The sequence below is a fragment of the Aptenodytes patagonicus genome, chromosome 1 (assembly GCF_965638725.1).
Source record: "Aptenodytes patagonicus chromosome 1, bAptPat1.pri.cur, whole genome shotgun sequence".
NCBI classification, from domain to species: Eukaryota; Metazoa; Chordata; class Aves; order Sphenisciformes; family Spheniscidae; genus Aptenodytes; species Aptenodytes patagonicus.
The window spans coordinates 22,377,252-22,394,505 of NC_134949.1; the positions used below are offsets into that span (position 1 = coordinate 22,377,252).

The following is a 17,254-nucleotide window of genomic DNA, read 5'->3' on the forward strand; positions in this document are numbered from 1 at the left end:
CTGCCGGGCCGAGGGGCGGCGGTGGTGCCATGTTGGGGCCGAGCCCCGGTGCGGGTGGGTGTGTGTGAGAGGGAGCGGGGGGGTTGTCGCGTTTCTCCCAGTGCCCCGCGGGAGTGGAGTCGGCTGTGAGCGGCGCGGCCGCCTCCCCTCGCTGTCTGCCCCCCTCACGTACAGCCGGCCCTGCCCTTCCAGGTGGCCGGCCCGGAGGTACCGCTGGGCAGCGCCCCGTTCGGGCGGGAAGGCGGCCGGGGCGCGGGGCGAGGCGGCCCGCTCCCGCCGCTGGAAGGGCGCCCCGGGCCTTGCGCCCGCGGCGGGCGGGCCGGCCGAGAGCGCTGCGGACGCGGCGCCTCAGCGCCCGCGGGGAAGGGCAGCCAGGGCCGGTTCGCTGCTGCCCCGCCGGTGACCCTGCGGGCGGCGGGGGCTGAGGGGCCCTCTGCTGGCGGGGGCGACCTCCCGCCAGGCGGGCGAGGGTAAATCCTCGCTCTGGAGGGGAAGAGGAGGCCGGGAGGCCGCTGCCCGTCCCTTCCCCGCCGGAGCCCTGCAAGGAGGCCCGCCCTGCCGGCCAGCGAACTGCAAGAGGGCACGAAACTTGGGGAAGCGCGTCCTTTTGGGCCGTTTTTAAGGTCCCGGACCCGTGTGTGGTTACACCGGCGGCAGCACCTTTTCATTCGCTTCTTTATGGCCGTTTTCTGGCTTTGGGGGTTCATGGAGGTGGCAGCGCGGTGTGGGCAGAGCACTCTGGGCTATTTTACATTTTTTAGGTGTTTCGTGATAAGAACGTGGGATTCGTTTGTGGTTTTGGTTACGATGGTGAGCAAAGGCTTACAGTTTTTCTTCTTTCTCTTTTTGGTCTCTAAACAGTTGTGACTTTTTCAGACTGTCTGCGTTGTGCATCACGTGCAATAAACTGTGAAATCAGGATTTTGAATTCACTTCTGAAAATAGTTCTAATTAACCCAGGTCTCGAAGATAAGTCATGTTCCAGGCATAGCCTGTGCTTTCCTCTTGAGGAAAATAAATGTACCAATGATCCTGTATGCTGGTATCCGTACAACAAAGGTGTTTATTTTTGGCTAGCTTTCAGGAAGAAAGAGAATGGGTTTTTTGGGTAAAAGTTTGCAGAAATTTGCAACTGCAGAGTGGTTGCTGCTGGGTTGGAAAAGCGAGAGGATGGGCTTTTAAAAGCTAGATGCTGCTTTGTCTGTGTCAGTAGTAGTCCCAAGAAATATCAGTGGTGCCTGGAATGGCCTTACTTCTCCATTTTGTTGAGATGGGCATCAGTGTACCTACTGTTCAGCTTGTTAATGCATGTATTTCTTCTTGGAAAGCTAACAGAGTAAAGCAAAAAAAAAAAAAACAGATTTCAGGGGTTTCCCTGCTGTATTTTAGTGGGGAATAGATCTTAGTGTAGGGGAAAAACATGCATACATTTAATTATCCTAAGCTAAATGAGTTTATTAATTGAAAATACTGTGTTATGGCTGTGGCATTGGTTTGTGTCCCACTTTCAGTAGACTTTCAAGTTTCAGTAACTTGAGTTGCTGATTGTAAATTTGTCAGCCGTTGCAGTGTCTGGCACTCTTGTGTTTTAACTGTAGACTCAGATACTGTTTAATTCGGTGCTAGGAGAGTTACATGTATTTTTCAGTGCATTATTTCTTCCGTATGGTAAATACGATGAAACATTGCTGCTGCCGCCACCACAGCTGTGAATAAAACACAGTGGTATTGGCATCTTATTTGTGGGAGTCTCATCTGATTGCTTTTTTTTTTTTTTTAAATAGTACTTTTCAGAAAGCATCTTTTTCCTTATTTGCTACTTGGGAAAAGTGAAGAAAGAGATTTGGGGCAGTCTTAGAAAATGAGAGCAGGCCAGAGATAAGTGTGCTCCAGATTTAATAGGAGTGGTGTGTAACTACAGCTGTCTGAAGTGATATCACAGCATGTGCTTTGCCAGCCAGTGCCAGTAGGAAGGAGGGATTGTGCAGCTCTCCTTGTCCTGCCAGGGAAAGTCCATGCTGGTTAGCAGCATTGGTTGTCTGTCATAGATGATTTAGTACTAGATCTCACCAATACATTCTGTTGGTAATGGTTGCTACTAGACAGGTATTTGCAAATAGGTTTCTGATGTGAATCGTTTCTGAGGTCACACCTTCAGTTATTGAAGGTTTTTGTAAATAGCCACTCATATTTGAGATGCTGTGAACATGTTAGTTAATACTGTGGTTCTGCATTTGAACTTACAAACTCTACAAGTAGGAGTGAATTTTTTTTCCTGCCTGCAAAATGACTTTGGGGCATGTAACTTTAACTGCATTAACTGCAATTTATAGATTTGTATGAAAACATGCATGCACTCGGTGACAAGCTCTCTTCCTTTCCCCTTCTTTTTAAAAAAAAAAAAAAGGGGGGCTGTTTTCTACTCCTGCCTCCTTCCTTCCCCCCCTTTAGTTGACATGCTATGCAGTTTGATTGAAATTACTGAGGGATGCAGGGACTTGGTGTCTCCATGTACAAGAATTTAAGTGTCCTGATGACACCACACACGAAGTTGCAGGAGAGACTACACCGGAGCTCCAGGAGTTCATGTTTTCCAGTGGTTAAACCCTGCAGGCTGTCTACAAAATAACCTTGTCTGTGTGGACCTTGCGATGTTGCGCACATGTGTTGAGAGGTCTGTGTCTCTGTGCAGGAAGGGTGTGCACACTTGCGAGAGGGAGCAAGAGCCTGCACCACAGCTGAACAGCAACATGAATGCTGATGAAGTTGAAAAAAGGTCTCCAGTCACCTGTGCAGTACATCTGGAGATCCTGACCTTACCTTGGTAGGATGCATATCTCATGTGTTGCACAACTGTGAGCCGTCCTTCAGAAGGACAGTAAAACAGTTACAGGGTAACCAATAAAGAAGGCCTGTGTCTGAGGAACCAGGATCAGGAGTTGCTGAGGGGTTTTCTAATTTCTTTGGAGGGCAGCAGATAGGAATGGAAGTAGAGATAGTCTTTTGAGGGAAGGTCTTTTTTTAACTACTGAGCTTGTCAGGCACAGGGTGCTTTACATGTTAAGTGAGTGGTGCAGCAGCTGGATGGAGTTGTAGGCAAGATGACTTTCCTGGTTAGTGTGATTGTGTCGATAGTACTGAATGGTTAGTGCCAACATGTGAGGCTCTTGTGTGGCCAGCAGACTGGAATTAGCTTGCTTTACTGGAGCTTTGTCTCTCTTAGGTCTGTCTTGAAACCTGACCCTCTTTCTTCAGTTCCCAGCTACAGCAGAGCTGTTTGTGCCAGCATGTGGGCCCGTGTCATGTAACAATGGTTTCAGCTTTTGTGATCACCTAATGATTTTGAAAAAGAGTAGATCAGCTTGTTCCCAGCTACTGTTTGGAGACTAGGATGGAAGGGGCAGGCAGAAGAGCACTGATAAATAATGTGTTTGGCAGTTGGGCAAAATTATTTTGTCCTACAAAATCCCAATTTTACCATCATAAGGATTAAAAGTGTTCATAACAAAATGAATGTGAGTGTCTGCCAGTACTGTTGAGACCCAGCTTCTGCATATCTCAGCAGACAGCCATTGACACGTGGAATAAATGTGTATGTGGAGTTTAAGACGACTTCTGCAACAGTTTTGTGGACCACAGTTAATTATCTTCAAAGCCACTAGTTAGTTGTCCATGGCAGAACTTCTGTACCCATTTCCCTTGCTGGCTGCTTCTAGGTAATGAACAGAGAGTGGAAAAATTTGCTTCTTGTAGAACTCCATAGAAACTGTGCGTGCAGCAGCTGTGCTCTTTTCCTGTTGCTCTGCTTGGGAGTGTTTTGCAGAGGGTTCCCCAGAATCAGAAGTATCACTTGGTTCATAGTTTTGAATGGTCTGGAGGGAGGAGATGTGCTGAGTGGATATCTTACCCCAATCTGCTGGTCGCAGGAGAGTCTAATAAAATTATTTGGATTCCAAATCTTTCCTGAATTCACATGATTCAATTGGAATAAAATAGGAAAATTACTTGAGTAGGTGCGTAGGTTCTAAGACAGTGTGAGTCTGAGTGGCTGGCCAGACTTGGGCCATGTCACTTTTTTTTTCTGTACCATGTTTCTAAATTTAGCAACCTCTTTGCAGCCTCTTAAAACAGTAAGGATTTGGCCTATTGTTTGTTCTCAGTTCTGCTCTGCATTAGCATCCCGATTAACCTCGTACTTACTTATTTTGTCAGTAGTCCTAGTCAATGTAATAGCAATAATTTCTAAAAATACAAAACATATATGAGAATGTCTTCTTGTCTTCCACTGATAAAGATAAATGTGTTTTCAGTCCCAGGCCAGATATTCTCATGTTCCAACACCTGCTTTCAAACAAAATGAATTTAGTTGTCTGTGACTTATCTTTTAGCTTCCAAAGTATGCAAATAGATGTTGGCTCCAGCATGCAGGTACCTGAGTTTAGGCTGCATACATCAGCACAGTTCATGTTGCAGGAACATCTCATTGATGCTCAGAAGGTAAAAATCTGTGTTTTGAAATTTATGAACTTTTGAGTCATGAGAAACCAGAGCTGCAATCTACAACCATCTGTGATCACAGAACCAGTTGCTCAGTTAAGTTTCAAAGGCGTGGGTTGTGTCAAAGAGATACGTGCAATGTGTAGAGTAGGTCACCTTGGTGATGGTTTTGAAATACGTTCCGATTTCTGAATTTGTGGCTGTTGTGTTAATTGGCAGTCAGGTTTCAGCTGATGCATCCTGAGTATGAGCAGTCTATCAACAAAGAGACACCATTTGCAGCTGATGATAGTTTGTTTGTAAACATTTGTAACATTTCTGTGCATAAGCATGGAAAAAGCCTCATCAATTTTAAATAATCTGCTTCCATTGCAGGGGATGGTGCTGAGACATAAGTGGGTATCTGTTGATTTCATTTTGCCTTCTTAATAGGTTAAATGTTAAGCATGGAAGGTACTTTGTTAGGTACTCCAGACAGTGAGTAATGAGTGCAGCAGTTTGTCAGTGGGAGAAGAGTTGTGTCTGTATCTTCTGAAGTATTGATGTGCCTCTTCTGTTTACATAAAATAAGTGGTCCTGTTAATGGGTAGCAGCATTCAAATGAGAAGTGCTTATGCAGTGCATAGTATGAATCTGAAGTGCACAGGCTGTACCAGCTAAATCGAATATCCGTTGCTAGTGAAACTGCAGGTTTAGAGGATAAAAGGAACATGGAACACTTAATGCATGTAGATGTAAGTAAATTTTTATTGCTGCGTCTCATGCTGAGTGGATGGAGGCTGTGTTCTGGCCAGGGATAGTGGTGTTAGTTAGAGGGCTGGGTCAGGAGACTGTTCATGAAGTAGTTGTTTGCGTGTGTCTGTGGCTTCCATCCAGTGCAGGTCAGTTCTGGCTCAGTTACAGCGTGACGTGCGTGAGGTGTGCTGTATCCTCACTGGAGAATGCCCGCTTTGTTGTTTGACAGCTTGCTCTTGAATCAAATTCAGTCCTTAGCCTACCTCTCGTCTTTCCTGCAGTGACTCTAGATGAACAAGGATGAGTCATGTTGGCATGTGAGGAAGTGCTGTCCCAGAGGGGTGTGGGGGGATCTTCTTCTGAAGGGCCAATGATTAAAAACGAAGGAAAGTTCACATTGCAAAATTGAAATGCTTTGAAAGCTCCAGCAGCCTCCTAACTACTTGTTTAAATACCAGAGGTCAGGTTTGTAGATGTATTTAACTATTCCTATGCCTCAGTTCCTTATCTGTAAAACAGGGAAGTACATAGAATCCCATCTCAGAGGCTGCAGGATTAATAGTACTGAGAGATGTGGATACCTTCTGCAATGCTAGTGAATATTGTAACTATCGAAAGCAGTAATACATGTGTTTAGATTTGTTGGGGGGGAGGGGAATAAAACATAAAAATTGTTGACTTTTCCTTTCAATAAAAGGTGAAACAAGTTTTGGTAGTCTTGTGGCTCCTAGTTTCTTACTAGTTATTCTGATGTGTATGCAGCGCATAGAAAATACAGAGCAATTATAAGACTACAAAGAATTTTATTTCCCTCTTGCAATGTCAACATGTTGAGAAAAGCAAATGTTGCTTCTGAATTTCTGTATAGCTCAGAAGGAAGAAAATATTCAATAAAAATCTTCTTTTTAAAGAGTAGCAGACTAGGTTGTTTTTTAGGTAGGACCATGACAGTTTTTAAAAAAGCCTTTTTTATTGATTCAGTTGAATCACTGTCTGAAGGAAGCATATTTAGACAAGACAATAAAGGAAAAAATTCAGTCCTACTGTAGGCGGATACCTTGATGAACTGCCTGTCCATCCTTTGTCTTGTGCTTGAATGTTCTCACTGAACCACCTAGTTGAAATAAACGAGAAAGGGCATTCGTTCTTTAACGGTAGCTCATGTTTTAGTGCCTGTAACTTGCCTTGCTAGAACCCCTGACTTGTGAGTGTACCCCTTGTCTCCTCGAGAGTGTGAGCTAAGAGAGTTTCAGATGCCTAAATATGCAGCTAGAACCGAAACACTTTGGTCAGCTAAGACTACCCAGTATGAAAAATGAGCCAGTAGTTCATGAGTAGATTTCACGCAAAGAGGAAGCTCTGCTGAAGCTGTTTTACATTACGAAAGCTGGAGGACTGATGTGAAATAGCATGGCAGGGAGGTCTGTCTCACTCTGCTTTTGTCAGCCACTGCAGGATAAGCATTGCTGGAAGATGTTGCACTTACCTGTGCGTTCCTTTCAGAACTTGTTGTTTTGGGGGGAAGAGAATAATCCCCAAAGTGTAGGAGAAAAATATAGCCCGTTTTCCACAGTGCTGCTGTCAATGTGAATGACTGCCCTGTGTGTGCTGTCAGGACAAGAAAACCTTGAAAGGAAATAGGTGCCTACCAGTAAGATGAGTAATGGCTAAATTTTAGGCTTGCAGTTTGGGTGGTCTCAAAAATTCCTGTTTGGTTGCCTAGGTATCGTAAGAGTTGGGGAAAGGGCTTCATTTGTTCATACGTGTATACATAAAGAACAATTTTTATCGCCCAGTGAGTGGCAGGCCCTCTAGGACTAGCAAAGATGAAACAAGCACAAGAATTCCACTTGCCAGGGAAAAAAGGTGATTGAATTGGGGATCGAATCAGGCATTCGGTCATCAAGGAGTCCTTTCAAGAAAATTCCAGAGGCAAAACCCAGTCTTGCTGGATCATAAGGAGCCAGTTCAAACGACTCCTTGTTTCTTCAGAGTTTTCTTGGTGGCAGTCTCAGCAGGAGGAATGAATCCCAGATTAAGACAGTCTCCTGGCAGATAAGAGAACAGAAATACTTTCCAATCTCTGATCTTTGAGTGCCTAGAAGCTGCATCTCCCAGTTTGATTGAAAGAAATGCAGTCATATCTGAGATTTTCAGTATGTGATTTATCTCATGAGGGCCTCTTACAGGCCTTTGAAGTAGCTGGAGGAGAGGGATTTGATTGGTTTCGCATGTTTGTGCCAGATCCTATAGTAAGTAGAACTTGAGATTATGAGATGTTGTGGTATACATATTACGGAACACAATAAATAATTGTCTGAACGTCTTCTTTTGCCTGTGGCTTTACAACTTCGGGTTGAATTCCCTTCTATTCCCTGGCAGGTTCTGCCAACCTCCTCTTTTTCACACACACCACCCCCTGTAACCTTCAGTAATCTTTTTTTCCTGGAGAAACAGTGCTGTGCACTGCACCTCTGAATGGCTTTGAGACTCTTACCTCCCTGCCAAGTTTGTTTAAAATCCACCTATGGGTTTGCAAGCACAGACAAATAAGCTCTGCCTTGTTACCTAGTCTCATTCCTTTAGGAAGTTGAACTTTAAAAAAAACAAAAAGAAACTGCAAGGTTGAAAAATCAAGCTCTAAGAAGTTTGGAAATGCTTGGATTTAAGTTATCCAGATGCTTGCCAGGATTTGATCTGAATCAGCACCATTTTTCTTGCTATTGGACATAGTGGGAGGAAGTGAGTACAGATTCATATGCTTCAGTTCCTTATCTGTGTAACAGCAAGGTATGTTCAGTCCTCTCTCAGAGGTTTCAGGATTAATATTTCGAGTATCATGGGATGTGGATATCTTCTGTGAATACATAGGTGTACAGGGATGGTAACTTTTCCACGTGGATGAGCTAGGTCAGCCTGGAGTCCATAGTATTTGATTAGTTCCCAGAATATATGTACTTTCTCCTGTGTTGTTGATGAGGGCACTGGCTAGCTGAGTAGACAGCCTTGTCTGTACTCTGGTGTTGACATGTTTTGTGCCTGTTGTCACTCACACTAAGCAAGAGCTTGAACACACTCAGATTTTCACAGCAGTTGTTCAGTTGAGTGTTAGTTTGCTGTTGGCAGCCAGTTGTAAGAATTTTCTTAATGTTGACTGAATAAGCTGAATTCCTGGGCGTGTTCTAAGGAAAAAAAAAAAATCCAGAAACAGGTCTTCTGCATGGAAAATTTCACCTCCAGTGGCTCTTGAGCAGATCTAAGCACCTGAGAACAAGATCTCCTAGAACAAAGTGGTGGCAGACTTGCCTGTCGATGTGGCTGCCCAGTCTCTCATCTGACCCTTATGGTATTGTGTCATGGGTTCCCTGCAGAGACTGGAACCCTGCTATGGTGGAGCTGGGAACCACACTGAACAAACAGCTTTGCTTTCTCCAAAGGTTGTGCAGGTCAGATAAAAAGCAGTGCTGGTTAGCATGAGTAAACCACAGAGAAGATCTCTCTCTTTCTCCAATATCAGACACATCATTTACCCAGCGGTGAGAACGGGATGAGGTTTTCTAAAATGTCACTTGGTGGAAAAAAACCCACTCAGTGCTTCTGTATAGAAGTCTGTTCTTTAACTGAAACTTGCAGCTTACTATTTTTAAGAGCACTCCCATAGATAAGAGACATACTTTCAAACCCTGGCGGGCTTTAACCAAGCTTAGAACTTTAGCTTGTATTTAGGGCCAGCTGATTCACTGGCAGAAAAATACTGGTATTTTGCACATAAACCAATTGAGAACCAAGCCCAGAGCTGAGCATCAGAGTATTGGTACATCTCTGATGTTGTAGTTGGACAAGTATTTTCTCAGAGAGCAGTGTTGGTTTCAGCATCTCTGCTTCATACTGTCCCTTCAGTTTTGCTGCTGCAGTTGTTCCTGCCGCTGTTTGGTCATCTGAGCTTAAAATGCCTTGGTTAGGGTGGGGGGAAAAAAGGTTGGTTTTTAACCTGAATCTGCTCTCCAGTCTGGTTTACTGCACAAGTCTACAAATAGTTAAACCAGTCTATCAGAGACAGGATGGCATAAAAACAGGCGCTGGGTTCACTTAAGCCCACAATGCCACCAGACAACTCTGGCCAGGCTGTCTGGTGTGAGGTGTCAGTGGGCTGGTGTGTCCCTGTTCAGGTTGCAGGTCTCGGGGCAGGGATTTCCTTCTGCTGCACTGATTTGGAGCTGTCCACACTGTGTGTAAATCGTGGAAACACTGAAGCAAAGAGCAGTTCAGCTTCACCTGCTGTTTCAGCTTACTCTGACATCCAAGTTTCCTTCACTTGACCCCTTGGAAAGGGGGAAGGCATAGTCGTGGTTTTAAATTTATATTATGCATTGTAGCAAAAACAATGAAATACTTGGGAAACTGTCTTACGTTGCCTGTGGAGACTTCTCGCATGTTTTTGAATAAGTAGTTTGTTACTGAACCTCTTGAACTGTTTGCAATGTGTAGTTTTTGTTTCAACAAGGTATTTGCCTCGCAGCTCAGGGGCTGTGTTTGTAGCTGTTGCCTACTCAAGGCACAGGGCTCTGTTGGGTTTCATGGGGATTTTGCTCCAGGGAGCATGCAGAAGCTAGGCTCTTGGTCACTCTGGGTTTTTCTTGCTCAGCCTGCAGCTGTGGTCTGCGGTTCGCTGGCTGACTGCTAGCAGGGGACAATGCGAAGGCATGAATTGCTGAAATCTGTCTGTACGCGTGTGGAGGAACATGTGCCAGCTGTCTGAATTACACTTGCATGCTTCATGCTGCCCAGGCGAACGCTTTTTTATAGAAACATATTTTAAGCAAAGCTAGAAAGCAAAACAACTCACTTGAAAACAAAGGCTAGAAACCAGGATGTAGAGCACTAATCAGACTCAAGGAGACCCTTGCATTTGGGGAAGGGGTGGGGGGGCTTTTGCCATCACTTTTGTGTGCTGAAATATGTGGTCGCCCAGGCTCCAGCCAGCTTTCCTCCAGCAGCCTCACCTGGGCATAGGGCAGGAGCCTAACTTGTTCCCCCGCTCCTCAGAGCAGGGCTGCAAACATGTTGTACAAATAAGTTGGTCAGGACTGCTCTCCAGTCTAATAAAATAAAACACTGTTCACATGTACTGTGAAACAGGTCAGGGGGTGGTGAACCAAAATACTGCAGTGAAGAAGCAGCACTTTCTTCTACAAGTGCTTCGATTTTAGTGGCATAGCAGTGAGAATAAGCGGAATGAGCACTAGTCATGCGTTCAGTAGCTTGTGCAGTCCCCTTAGAGTACCGTCAAAGTCGAATCATAGCACTCTTCAGGGAGAACTTCTGGACTTGAACAATATGAGTGGAAGAATGAATCTTAAAACTAAAACATGGAAACCATTCACTAAGGGTTTGAAAACCTAGTTCCAAGCGGTTTTCACACAGGCATGATCTTGCTGATGTTCTGACCCTGGCATATTTGTAAATATATACATGATAGCATGATGCAGATCAGATAATAATGCATGTGGCTCTCTAGTTGAATATTAAGACTGTGACTGCCCTCCTATTCCTTGTAGTGGTGAAGTCCCAGAAATACAGATGATTCCTAAAATTTGCCTAAAAACTGTCTTGACATAGTTTGTTTGGACAAGACAGAACTGCTGATCTAGTTGAGCAAGATTTTTTACTATTGCTGAAACCTTTTTGACAGCCATCCTGTATTTCAATTACTTATGAGTGATCTGGAGGAAGAAGGCATTTTTGCAGAATCTAAAACAGCAAAAAAAGCAAATTCTGAGTTCCCATGAAATCCACCTTTGTTTATTAAGGTGTTCTCAGTGCGTGTGAGAACAGGACTATGCTCTGGATTTAGAGCCAACTCAAAAACTGGGTTGAGACAGGCTGGTTTTACCCGACTGATGTTTTGTGGGGTTTTTGTTCTGTGTTGTTTTTTAACAGCAGCAGAGTTGAAAAGATGGCACTTGTGCATCAGTTTGCTGCTTTTATTACTTCAACTTTTATCAGAGTTTGTAGAGACACCTCTTTTTTTTTTTTCCTTAGTTCTTAAACAAATATTCTGGGTTATGCCATTAATTTTTAATTCTCTTCTATTCCTTTTACTTCCTGCAGTTCTTGTGTGGTTGGTGAAAATAAGCCTACGCTGCAGGGATGGAAGAGGAGCAACAGCCGGAGGTAGGGCTTGGAGCTGAAGTTTTTTTTCTCAGTAGAATTGCAGGGAAGGTCAAGACTCTGAATCAGCTACGTTCTTCCACTCATCCTCAGGGAAGGCCTGCAAAGTTGGGGGTTGAGACTACCAGTGTTAGGGGCACTGGGGGCTGAGTGCTTTTAAAAGGGTTGGGGGGCTGAGTGCTATTGTTTTGCCACATTTAGGTTGTTCTTTTCAGGATCCTTTTCCCTACAATTGCAAAAGCTAAAAAGGGTCTTTTGTATTAATTTACTTGCAAGTGACGAATTGCAGAAAATAGTCTAACCTATAAGCTTAAACCTTTAGGAAGAAAAAATGTTTTGTGAGTAAATTATGCAAATTATATATGAATGATCTCGCTGTACTTTGGTTAAGTACCTTGCCAAATTAAACCAAGGTGCTTTTTTCTACCCTGCATGTTTCTTTTCTTCTACTTTCATATCCATGTATCTCAAAACCTTTTTCCGGTGCAATAGGTGAAGCTCAGGAAACTTTTTTCTTATGAGATATAAAAATGTTGGTTCCTGTGTCCTGTTAGTTAATTTAACAAAAAAAAGGAATAGCAGGCTCTTAATGTGGTGCTTAGTGCTTTTCCCACTGCAATGTTGTAATGTTGTTATGATGACAAAGCCAGTGTAAGTGACAGGATTAATTCCATATGTTACAGATGGATACATTTTTCAAAATATTTTTGTGACGAGTTACATATGCAAGCAGTAGAGTCAAGCCATATGTTGTGATCAAAAGCTGAGCTGGTGTTAAATTAGATTTGTGAATGTAATTGCAATTTGCGGTGTAACTGCAGTTTACAGTTGTCCATGAACAGATTTTTGCTTTGTAGTGAAAGGATGATATGTTGCTGTGAATGTTTTAAACTTTGCACTGTAGAGCTGTTGTACTTCTTGGTCTTACTCCATGAAATGCATGATAAATTTTGCCTTACCTTCAGTGGGGCCAAGGTAAGACACCCAGGATTTATTATCTGAAAATTACTGTTTGGCGCAATGGAATGCAAGAAAGAATTAATTACTCTTGTTGAAAGCTCTTAACAATTGGATGTGCTTTGTACAGTCCTGTTTTAAATCTTACCAGGTTAAGTACAAAGTAAATAAACCAGTCATTCTAGCTAAAAAGCTGACAACCTTCAGGAGAGTTTGTCTGCCTGCTTGCTGACTCATTAGTACTGCCTTTCATTTGGAAGATACTTGAATGATGATGGATTCTCATCCTGTCTCAAACTTTTTGACTGAATGTTGTTCAAGAATTCCAAATTCTCTCAGTAGTCATCCTGATTCAACTTTGAATTAATGTAGTTGCCTAAAGGTAGTTTATAGTTGAGCTTTCCCTGATTCTTAAGTCTTTCTTTTCTGCACTAACTCTGCCTCTCCAGCTTGGATGACATAGGCTGAATGACTGGGATTGCTTGAATTCTATGCTCGGGTTTTAAAACTTGCCTGTTAGTTAAAAATAAGAAAGAAAGTTTTGTTAGTCAAAGACTTGCCTCATATACTTCTAGTGATAATATTTGAAAGTCAGTCTTTGGGAATCTTTTCAATTAACTTCTGATCCTTTAGGGATCAAAACTATGCAGATGCTTTTCATCCTTTTGACTTTGATTTCCGATGTACATAAAGTCAGCATACACATAAATTTTATAAGGTTGGGTGTGCATATTGTGTAATTACCTTACACTTATTCTAACAGAATCAAATATTTGGGCAGACTCTTCCTGAACGGATATGTGTATTATTGTGAGTGCTGATTAACCCTGTCAGACTCCTGACAGACTAATGCTGACTGGTAGTTGAGTCAAATACGCCATCTTATAAATAGCAATGGTATTATAATAATCAGGGCACATTTTAGTTTCCAACAAAGAAAATGTTATGGTAGTGTTAGAGATAAATTTGTTCTTTTTAAAAAAATCTGATTCTAGAATAAAAACTCCATGTCAAGTATAAATACTATCTTTTGAAATAGGCATGAAATAGTTAGGTTTTAATATGTTCTTTCTCATACTTACCCAGCTAGGAGAAAATCAGTTGTAAAACTACAGATGTTTTGAACTGTTGACACTGCTTAAATTATTTACTTGCTTGAATATTATATGTAGGTTCAAATTGAGCAAAATCACAAGGGGAAAGATGTATTAAAACATTTCATTATAATTCCCAGCCTCCTTTTGAATTTGTTTCACACAGGCTGCTGCAGATCCAATGTCCTACTCTGATGCACCAGAAGATGGCCCAAAGGAAACGTCAAGTGTATCGCAGAATATCTGTATGTTTCTGGTTTGACTGGGGAGGGTGTATCACGTTGGAAGTATATTAAGCTAAATGTCCGTGCCTTTTCCTTACCTAATAAGGATGTGGCTCTTAGCACAAAAGGGACATGCGAATGAGGTCGTATCTGTCTCAATCTGTTCGTGATTTGTAGAAAGGCCCAGTTGTGTAAACCAAATTTGGAAAGAGCAATGACATATCAACAGTCAGTTTGCTGCTCCCATGCTTTCAAAAGAATGTAAATGGTTTTTGATATAATAGATATACGCAGCTATTGTTTTAAGCTCGGTTGTTGCTCTCTAAGCCAGAGATGGATAAGTGCGTTTGCTTCAGTGTTCTGGCATCTAGCGTTATGATGTTGAACCAGTCATTCCAGGTGGAATACTTTGCCCATGCCAGCATGATAATATTTTGATATGAAGGCCAAGCCTGCAGGATGTGGGAATAGAAGTATTCTAGCCAAAACTGTCTTGTGGAGCCTGGGAAGAGCATCGGTTCTTACCTTTTAGTGGTAAGGATCAGATAATGACAGATATTTCTTTCTCAGGAGGAGGAAAAAAAGACTTCTTAGGATTTGCTTTGTGTTGATTGATCTACCGTTGTGATGTTACTGTATACAACCCTCATTCTGAACAATAGGAATATTCAGATTGGCTATATTGGCAAATAATAGGCTCTGAACCACCTTAGGGCGAATTAGTGTGTAACTGCAACATTACTGTAATGCCGAAGTTGCTGAATAATCGCTAGGGATCACAGCTTTCAGAAATAAGTCATGGGAGCAAAGAGAGCCTTGACTAAAGCTATCGGAAAAGCATTCAGACCTAAAGAAGCAGATAATTTTTTATGCTGCTTTTTTCTCCAGATAAAGAAGTTGGTTTAATAAAAACTGTAGCTGGTCCTGAGAATGTTTTCCTTGATTATGTCCTTAAATGATAACATCTGGTTCTGCACTGTTATAGCAGTCTTTGTTCACATGAAATGTTATTCAGTCCAGTTCTGAATATATGTATGAGGTGAAGGCTGGAAAATTAATAGAAAGGAAATCCTTTAAGGGTTACTGAATACATAGAAACCACTTTCAACGGGGGGAATCTGAGCCATAAATGGCTTTAGGCTAGGAGAGTATTTGGGGGAAGGTATCATGCGTGCTTCCCCATTTCTTATACTCTTCCTTAGATACCCACTTTTGACCATTGTGGGAGGCAGGATATTTGCTTAGGTTGATTTTGGTTGATCTACTATGGCTGCTTTTATGATTATGTGACTGAGTGCTACAAATGCAACAGCCCTACCTCTCCTCATTCCTTTTACAGTCGTGTTTTCCCCATCCCCTCCTTAGCATCACCATCTGTTTTGGCAGCAGCATGGTCTTAGATCAGACTGTACTGATTGCAACACACCATGTTCTTGGGTATTGACCATGGAGTAGTAGGCTGCTAAAATCTTAACGAAGAAGGATGTTGGAGGGTGGCTTTTGTTTTGGGTTTTGGTTTTTTTGACGTAAGATCTTGAGATAAGTGTTTGTGGGACAGATCTGGGGCGAGAGCCACACAGTTAAACCAGATTCATTAAATGAATGTATGGTAGGAGGCTGTAATTTATCTGCACCTTTGACATCCTGCCTGCAAAACTGTTCACTAACCTTTTTTTTTCCTGGGATTATGATCCTATTCCAGGGTTCTGGACCACTTGAGACCTCTGCTAACTTGTGCAGCAGCTTGCCAGAGAAAGAGAGTTGGTTGGAAACAAAACTCTGCTTTCCTACTTGATGCTTTTTTTTCTAAGATGCATTACAGCTTAAAGAACTCATTCAAAGTTACTGTATTTCCCATTGATGTAAAACTGAAGCTTCTCTATCTCAATTAATGAGGCTTTCTGGCATTTAACACGCAACTGTCATGGAACTGATAGATCTTCCTATTTTCCATGGCAAGCTTGACATAGATGGGCTGAACTCACGTTGTACCATTTTGGTCTTAAATAGTTTGTTGTTGAAACTAGGGAAGAATGATTGATTTCCTGACCTGAATACCTCTTAAGGTTTAATTTTCAATTGTATACTGATCCCTGGTGTGTTAATCACAGAAAAGCTTAAGATTGATACTGTAGGCATCCTATATGTGCCAGTATGTGCAGGTGACTTTACCAGCATACTCACACCATTGTACATGTGTTGCTATTGTTTATACAAATAAAATCTCACAAGGGAACGCTTTTGTTCTAGAATGAAAAAATGCCTTTTTTTTTCCCATTTAGTGTATACCTTTTCTAAGTACTCTTTGCTTCTTTATCCACCTCACCTGCCACACAGCTTCTCTCTTTCCCTTACTGAACTGCATGGACAACCTGTCCCAGTGTCCACAGGGTAGGAAACCTGGACTGAGACCCATGCTTGGAGGCAGCCTCTCCAGTGGTGGCACTCTCAATGATGTAGCCTCAGAATTGAATGTAAGATTACAGTGGTAAATCAATGGCCTTTTAGCTCTGCTCTGCTGTTTTAGTGGTGACATTTTTATTTTCTGTTTTACTTACCTGCACTTTATAGTCATGTGTGCTTTTCCTTTCTATTTTTCTTTACATTTATAGCTGATGCAGATGCTTTTAAAATTCTTCTGGAGGTGAAGATGAAGAAGAGGCAGAAAAAACCTAATTTACCAAGCACTGTGACTGAGCTTGACACCGAGGATGGTTCTAAAGTATACGTGGTTGGAACAGCCCACTTCAGTGACAGCAGCAAAAAGGATGTAGTGAAGGTAAATACTAAGTGGAATTCCTTCAGCAGCGTGTTTATGATGTTGCCAACTTAACATTAAGTAGAATGAAGTCCAACTCTCTGACTTGGTTCTGTGCTGTAACCTCCAGACTGTGTTTTTCTCAAGTTAGCTGTTGGAGGGCTGACAGTGCTGTGGGATCAACTAAGAGGCAGCCATATTATCTTAGTTATTTTTTGATGCAATACATTGCTCTCCCATCCCAAATGTTTTTATTTGCCCTTAAACAACAAATGTAGATACAGTGCTGGTGCTAGAAGTCCCACTACTGAATCTTACCCTGCCTGTCATGATAAAGCATCACGTCACACCAACAGTGTGATATGTTGCATACTCACTGCGATGGGGGCGTGCTGAGAAGATGCAAAGCCTAGAACAGAAACTGCAGTTTACAGCTTCTCTTTGCCCAGGGGGTATAAAACTGAGCTGTAAAACCATGCTGCCCCGAACTTGAGAATGGAATACAAGATACAAATAGGTCTGAAGCTCTAGTGAAAGTAGGAACTATTTCATGCTGTACCTCATGCCAAGTCCACAGTTTAGAGTGGCTTTATTCTCTACAAGCTAGAGGGGCAGAATCTTGTGCCAGAATTATCAACCCTGATTCTTAGAAAGCTTATTCTAACTCAGATTGCAAATGATCGCAGAGTATGATCAAAGGAACTTTGTGAATGTGAAAAGTTTTAACATCGAGTCTTTTCTCTCCCCCGTCCCCCACTCCCACACAACTTGTTCTCCATCTTCCTTTCCAACCTTAATGATTCTATGATTCCTATCCC

At 42.4% G+C, this 17,254-nt stretch overlaps 1 protein-coding gene across 4 annotated transcripts in view; it reads left to right on the forward strand.

The window, feature by feature from the left end:
• The window catches only part of TRABD (TraB domain containing), a 36,065-nt gene that overhangs the window by 150 nt on the left and 18,661 nt on the right, over positions 1-17,254 (forward strand). For 3 of the 4 annotated variants that reach the window (XR_012994584.1, XM_076329332.1, XM_076329341.1), the window contains exons 2-4: positions 11,344-11,406; positions 13,621-13,699; positions 16,291-16,457. Coding sequence is in view for 3 of the 4 variants with exons in the window: in XM_076329332.1 (XP_076185447.1) it covers positions 11,383-11,406; positions 13,621-13,699; positions 16,291-16,457 (270 nt within the window). In the remaining variant the exon portion in view is untranslated. Of the gene's footprint in view, positions 1-11,343; positions 11,407-13,620; positions 13,700-16,015; positions 16,153-16,290; positions 16,458-17,254 lie in introns of those variants that run through there. The other variant, XM_076329355.1, reaches the window with a different exon arrangement.